Genomic DNA, 7,087 nt, shown 5'->3' on the forward strand with positions numbered 1-7,087 from the left:
AACATGTATAATATTGCATTCCATCTATATCTATATCGCCTACACAAAAGCGTGAATTTCACAAAAAAATAAAAATCGCGCATCACACTTATCTTGCCGTTGGGGGAGCACGCGCATCGCGCGTGCTCCAACAACTAGTTTCACAAAACATGTCTTTTAAATTCCCGAATAGAATTGGCCAATCGTATATCGAAACGTTTGGGTCGGAAGTTCGGAACAGGTAAATTGCGGAAATCAAAAGTACAAAACTGCTGTAGTTTCCAAACATTCCTGGTTGAACTCAGTCCAGATTTCAATGGCTTCGCAGCAGGAGACAGTGACACCCCAGTTTGATCACACTCCGCTTTACTGGTATTTCATCTCTATCTTTTTCAATTTCTGTAAACTATCCGGTTCCCTGTCAATTATATGCATAATTACATAATTTGATCATCTGACCTTGATTTTACGTACTTTATTTCTTCTAATTTTCTGAAATGTAATAGTATATTAATTGATTTTTTTTTTTTAGGTTTATGAGTTTCTTAATTGATTCATTATGCTGAGAATAAGACCCTTTATTTGATTTTTGCTTTGATTATTTGCATTTGTTGTGTTATGTCTTATGTATCATTGTTATTGGTCTGATGGTTGTTCTCTATGTTATTCATATATGCACAATAGTGTGTGTGTGTTTTTTTTTTCCCGGTTAATTTGACAATTTAGTGAAGAAATTGGTAGAATGCTCAGAATTAGGGATTTAGGGATGTAAATGTGCTTATATAAGTAAGTTCTGGGCTTTTTATGTTCATTTTTTTTTTTCAATTTTTATCGGGCTTGAACATAGTTGAGGTCAATTAGAGCTCCTACTGTCTTTGTTTATGTAATATTAAGCCAAATCGAGCATGTTCTCGAGTTCTAAATATTTTTTAAATATGTTGTACTTGGATTTTTATTTGGTTGAATGGTGGAGGGACAAATTTGTTAAAATATCATAAACATCGTTTTGAACATTATGTGTAATGCTGACAAAGGAAATTTCATAGAGAGGACAAATTTAAATGTAAATGTTCTATTATAAGTAAAATTTAATAAAATTGCATGATCATTATACAGTCAAGCTCACGAACATTGATTAGAAGTGCTCAAGAGTCAAGATGTATTCAATTCTATGTCGAGTTAGAAAAATTGTTTGTAAGATTTTACGAGGAATTGATGAAAATCACTAATGACTTGAATTCCTGAACTATACAATACATACAAGTAACTCTCTCTCTCTCTGTTTTTTTTTAATCACTGAACTACAAATAGCATGCATTTCACTTGAAAAATGAAGATCTGTTTAAAATAACTTGCATCTAACCTGAAAAAAAGAGGGGGGGGGGGGGGTGGAAGATAGGATTTCCCACCTCAACTGAGATGCTTGTTCTATTCAGTTTAACTGTTGGAAGTATAGGTTAATTCATATATTGTAAATATGTAATTTATAACTTTCTATTACGGTGTAGTTGTTTTGTTGATAAATTAGGGTGTTGAATTTAGTATTTTCTTTTTTATTTTGGCTTATTTCTTGGATAAGGTTTGTATAAGCAAGGCTAAAGGATACAACAAGCTTTCTATGGAATAGACAAGTTTCATAGGGGAATGAAATGCCTATATATGCCTTATTTTCCTTTTTTTAATCCACCTTGAATGGGAACTGCCAACTGCTAATGGGGATTGTATTAATAATTTAAGTGTAAATTACATTCTAACATAAAACGTCCATAGTAATGGAATCTCATTCCTGAATGCGTGTTTTTCTTCATAAATGTCCATCACCAGCCAATGCCACCCACTAATGGTCATGTGTGGTAAAAAGATATAATTTGAGGTGAACTAGCATTGCCATGGGAATGAACTATGATTTTTCTTACAAATTCACGTACAATTCCATTCCCATTACCATATAACCACTGTTAAATGGGCTGTAAAGAATATCAAAAAAATTTATTGTCATATTTTGTTCTTGTTACACAGAGTTTATAAACTTTATGACATTTATTTAGAAGTATTGATCTCAAATTTTTATTTGGCATGGAACTTCTTGGAATCATCAGAATATATAGCAGCTTCTCTCTTTATCTTTCTCTATCTCTCTCATATTATTTATTTATCCGCAGCTTCTCTCTTTATCTTTCTCTATCTCTCATATTATTTATTTATCCTTTATTTTGTTTTTGGTAGCGAGGAGAATGTGTACAGGCTTTGCAAGAAATTATGTTCAACTGGGGTTGCAGACACAGAGGCTTCTGATCTTTTTGTTGTTTTTATATCTAATGATAAGAAACAAGTATGTTTAACATTTTTACTTAGTTCATCACCCTCCTTTTCAGTTTCTGAAACTAGCACTGGTCTTTATTTAGTACATAATCTCCTCGTTCTGTGTAATGTGGATAATGGACATGCTATTGAGTACATTTATTTTAATTGTCTTAATAAGTTGTTCTAGTTGCTTATAGATTTTGAGATTATCATTTATTAAGTATCAGACTATTGCTGAAACCTGATGTTTAGACTTTAGACTCAGTTCAACTATCCTTGTCAGATACTTCACACTCTGAATGAGTATGGAGTTATAGACACTTCAATATTGGCTAAAAATGAGCCTCTCTCTCTCTCTCTCCACACACACACACACACACACACACATGTGACATTCTCATCTGAGTCAAAGTATCATCATAGGTTGTATCTTTTTCAACATGTTATCATTAGGTACTACCCTACTGAAGATGAATGGATATTTGAAGTGTTTATAATGATAGGTGTTGATTTGGATGTTCGCTGTAGATTCCACTTTGGCATCAGAAGGCCAGCCATAGGGCTGATGGGGTTATCCTCTGGGACTACCATGTAATCTGCATACAGGTGATATTTCTCTTTCACGGTGATTCTAAAATTTACTGCTTGAGAAGTGTTATTTATTTATTTATTTTATACGAAGTATATACTATTTTGTATATTTATTACTTATTTTTGTATGTAGGTGTACTGCTTCACCTCCCTATGTTGAGGATTAACTTTGAACTAATATATTTACCTCATATTGCAGAAAAAAGAAACTGAAAAGTCTCCGCTAGTATGGGATCTGGATTCTACTCTTCCATTTCCTTCTCCTCTAGCATCATATGTTGCAGAAACTTTTCGTCCATCATTTCCGCTCTTTTCTGAGTTTCGAAGGTGTGCCAATTTCCACTTAAAAAGACTTGCTCAGTTGTTCCCACTTATTTCTATATTTAAATGATTGTACATGCTCATTTTTCAGATTTTATCGAATTGTACATGCTCCCATGTTTTTCCGATGTTTTGCTTCTGATAGAAGACACATGAAGGATTCTGATGGGAATTGGAATTCCCAACCGCCTCCATATGATCCAATAGTTGCTGAAGGTACAATAAATCACATCAGATTAACTTTTATTATTGAGCCATTGCCATATGTTCTTGAAACTTCAGTATTCAGTGTTTAAGAATGCTACAATTGTCTGTTGGCTTAAATGGGATTTGAAGTGAACACAAATCTTTCCTCCTGAAATTATAACTTCATATATTGCTGAGAGAGATCATGTTACAATCAACCAATGCCACTCATGAGGCTTCTATCTTGCCCTGTACTACGCATGAATTAACCCAATGTTTTATGATTAATCATCAGAACAGCCCAGCATGTTCTATCTTATTAAGTGTTTGTCTGAGATTATGGTAAGTACGTTTAGGATTGGTGTGGTGGTGTTCTCCCTATGGTATATCAGGCAGTAAGCAATCATAAGTTCTCCTGAAAGTTCTTAATACTTGTTCATTTATTCTTAGGTTTATGACTAACTGGACCATAATGCAATTTTTCTTGTCCTATTCCTGTAGATGGAACAGTGCATAACCTGAATGAGTACGTGGAAATTCGCAGTGCTGATGCTGTACCTAATATAGAAGCTGATTTGGTAAATGCTGTAAAAAACGAACGGCTTGGCGTGGTGGTAAATGAAAAACAGATTGAAGACTTTTTTTCTCTTCCTACATGAGCAATTACATGATGTCCCATTCCCTTCTGAAGCTTGTTTGGTATTTATTATGATGTACGTGTCTGTCGTGATAGACTTCTAGTTTTTGAAACATTCACATTTAGACTTGTTAATTCCTACATCCGTCCGGATTTAGTTGTCAGACTTGTCGCGTGCTAGTTCAAACTACACTCGACAATTAATTCTGGAAGTACAGTGTGTTAACAGTGCTACATTTTTGGGAAAAGGAGAGGACTGGTTGTGGAATTATTTGGTGTCTTTTTGGGACTCCCTAGATTTATACTTGCACTCATCTTTGTAAGAGGATCATCGGATGAGTGACGTACACAAAGAGGAGTGTAGTTACAAATCCTGGGATGAATCAGTTTGCCTGAATAGAACCATTTCTGAGTTCTGACCTTGTAGGTGACTGAAAGTTTACTGTGTAATGTGTTTAATCAACTCTATGTTTCACTTTGTAGCGCATGTGTTGGGTATTTGTGCAATTGAAAAATTTATTGTGATGTTGATGACTTGAGAAATTCCACATGGACATGTTACATGTATCCTCTCATTTATGTTCGAAGCCTGTGCGTAAATCGTGCTGAGGTTATCCTACTGTTCTGTGAGAAATTAGAAGGCATCTTCCAGATGAACATAAATATGAAGATGAATATTCGTACATAGGCGCTTTCGTTGAGTACCCCTTTTGTGTTGCTTTGTGTGTACAATTTTGGCGTAATCACATGTTGACATGTTCTTATCACAGTTTGTTTGGACATCATCAGATGAGGGAGTAGGACATGGGGTGTGTTAGTTAATTGATTGCCTTACTTGTCAAGTTTTTGAATGAAAATGATTTTTTTCCTATCACAGTTTGATTGCGTGCTTATTTTAAAAAATTGAATAATTTGTAAAAAATTAAGGTTGGATGTATGACTATTTCCTCACTAAAAAAAGGAAGTTGATATGTTTGAAATTCAACTAGTTTATCCTGAATGATGCAAGGGTTTCTTTCAATGTGACTTGCTATATTATTATTATTTTGAGAAAGCTTGCTATATTATTTTTGATGTGAATTTCATCATTTTTGGGAGGATGCAAATAGGTCAAGTGAGTAATGCCACTATGCCAGTATGAAACTAGTCATAGTAGAATTGAAAGTTTAAAAAAAAAAAATTGTAATGATAAACTTTGATTATGTAAGGAATAATGTCAAGAATGTGACTACTTGTATTATCTTATTTCTTTATTTTGGTTCTTTAGCAGTATTAATCTGCTAATTAATATTATTACTAGTAGTTTATCAATTAAGTTTATCGTCAAAGTTCTCTATGGTGTATAGAGAGCCACAAGAGCAATGATGTAAACGAGATTTAATCTTAGATTTTCAATACCTACTCGAAAATTTTAGCCAATTAAATTAGTTAGCATCTAGCTCATAACAATAAAAGTATATACGGAGTAAATTGAAATTTTGTTTAGAGGATAAAAACAACCAGAAATATTCAAAGGGTGAGAATAGGTAAAATCCCTAATAATGTACGAGGTTAATAACTAGAGTAGCAAAGCTCTTGAACAAAGGGGGAAGCAAAAGAGAAGTTGATGATTGGGTGGAATGGTAGGGTCAATCCAGGCAAGCAAAGTATAAGTTGGTGCTTTGGGTCCTCTTAATAGTCCTACTTTTAGAAAGTCCAGCTAAATGGTTCAACAGAATGTTCTCTATTTTCCCTTTTCTGATCCTGTGGTGTAAGTTCGCCGGATTCGCCGCATTTCAACCGTGCATTTTTCTTTGTTAAAAATTGTTTGAATAATAATAATAATGCTCTCTATTTTTTTTTTTTTTTTTTTTTTTGAAGCAAATAATAATGCTCTCTATTCATATCGAAATAATGGTTACAAATCTCGTCCTAAAATAGTGGTGGCTTCATATTAAAGAGTTAAAGACCAAAGTAATGTAAGTATTCATGATATAAACTTATTAAATGTGTAAGTGTTGCAATTATTTAGAAACGAAGGGAGTAATTGATTTTTATTGATGTGTAAGTAAAAATATCAAACCTTTTATTGCTTAAAAATTTACATTAATGTAATTGATGTAAGAGTTAAAGTTACAATTAACAAAAATAAGGGTAAAATATTGAGTATAAAACATCATTTATGACCACCTTCCCTTGTGATTAATGTAATTAAAACATTATGTAAGAGTTAAATTTGCATTAATAATGTAATTGATGTAAGTATTTAGTTCACCTTATTTTCATTTAATATGATATAAACTTACTCGTATTTTTTTATGTACTCCCTCTGTTTCTAATTGTTTGCTCCACTTTCCTTTTTAAAGTGTCCCCAAAAGATTGCCTCATACTACTTTTGGCATGGTTTCTCACTTGCACTCTCTCTATCTCTCTCCTCATTGATATTTGTGTCAACTCATGTGCACCATTTTTTGCCCAAAGCCTTAATAAAGTAGATTTATAGTTTGGGGCAAACAATTGTGAACAGAGGGAGTAGTTGATGGTATGATTTGACTAAATTTTGCCTTCCTTCCTATGTATGTTAAGTCATATGGACAAATATAATTACAATTAATAACCTAACTAGTGAGTATCCCGGGCGTTGCCCCGGATTACTACTTTTATAGTTGTGCAATTGCTAATTTTTAGAGCATCTAATAGTGTGTATGTAGTATGTGTATTCAATACTTTATAGTATAATATTAATTATTGTGCAAGGTTAAAGCATAATTGACAATTAGTGTAGATGGTTGAACAATAACCTTTCTTTAAAAAGGTCAAGTGTTCGAACCTTCTCATCCATGTATTTTCCAAGAAAGATTGTTACATTTGATTAATGCAATTATTAAGGAAAATAAGACACTGAAAAACAAATACGGATTAGTTGCTTTCTTAGGGAGAAGATAATATTTTGGGAAATAAGAATAATTGCATATCTATCTATACTATATATTAAAAGGCGTTCTTAAAAAATTTAGGTGTCACGTGACGCTCTCCTCATTTATTTCGATTTTCACTCCATGTCTACAAATATAGTTCTTGCAAGATTTA

General features: G+C 33.0%; 1 protein-coding gene across 1 annotated transcript; it reads left to right on the forward strand.

Annotated features, from left to right (window-relative positions):
• Positions 1–208: 208 nt before the first annotated feature.
• Positions 209–4,550, forward strand: LOC145631006 (protein N-terminal glutamine amidohydrolase-like). The gene is made up of 6 exons (XM_081683117.1): positions 209–351; positions 2,206–2,311; positions 2,812–2,889; positions 3,074–3,201; positions 3,287–3,411; positions 3,883–4,550. Exons 1-6 carry the CDS (start codon positions 296–298, stop codon positions 4,038–4,040), a joined length of 651 nt encoding a protein of 216 aa, XP_081539243.1. The 5' UTR covers positions 209–295; the 3' UTR covers positions 4,041–4,550.
• Positions 4,551–7,087: the final 2,537 nt, after the last annotated feature.

The sequence above is a fragment of the Chenopodium album genome, chromosome 5 (genome assembly GCF_948465745.1).
Source record: "Chenopodium album chromosome 5, dcCheAlbu1.1, whole genome shotgun sequence".
Classification (NCBI taxonomy): domain Eukaryota; kingdom Viridiplantae; phylum Streptophyta; class Magnoliopsida; order Caryophyllales; family Amaranthaceae; genus Chenopodium; species Chenopodium album.

Coding starts and splice junctions, on each gene's coding strand:
- LOC145631006 (XM_081683117.1), top strand. CDS start 296: ATGGCTTCGCAGCAGGAGACAGTGACACCCCAGTTTGATCACACTCCG. Junction 2,312..2,811: donor TATCTAATGATAAGAAACAA/GTATGTTTAACA, acceptor TGTTCGCTGTAG/ATTCCACTTTGGCATCAGAA. Junction 2,890..3,073: donor ACCATGTAATCTGCATACAG/GTGATATTTCTC, acceptor CTCATATTGCAG/AAAAAAGAAACTGAAAAGTC.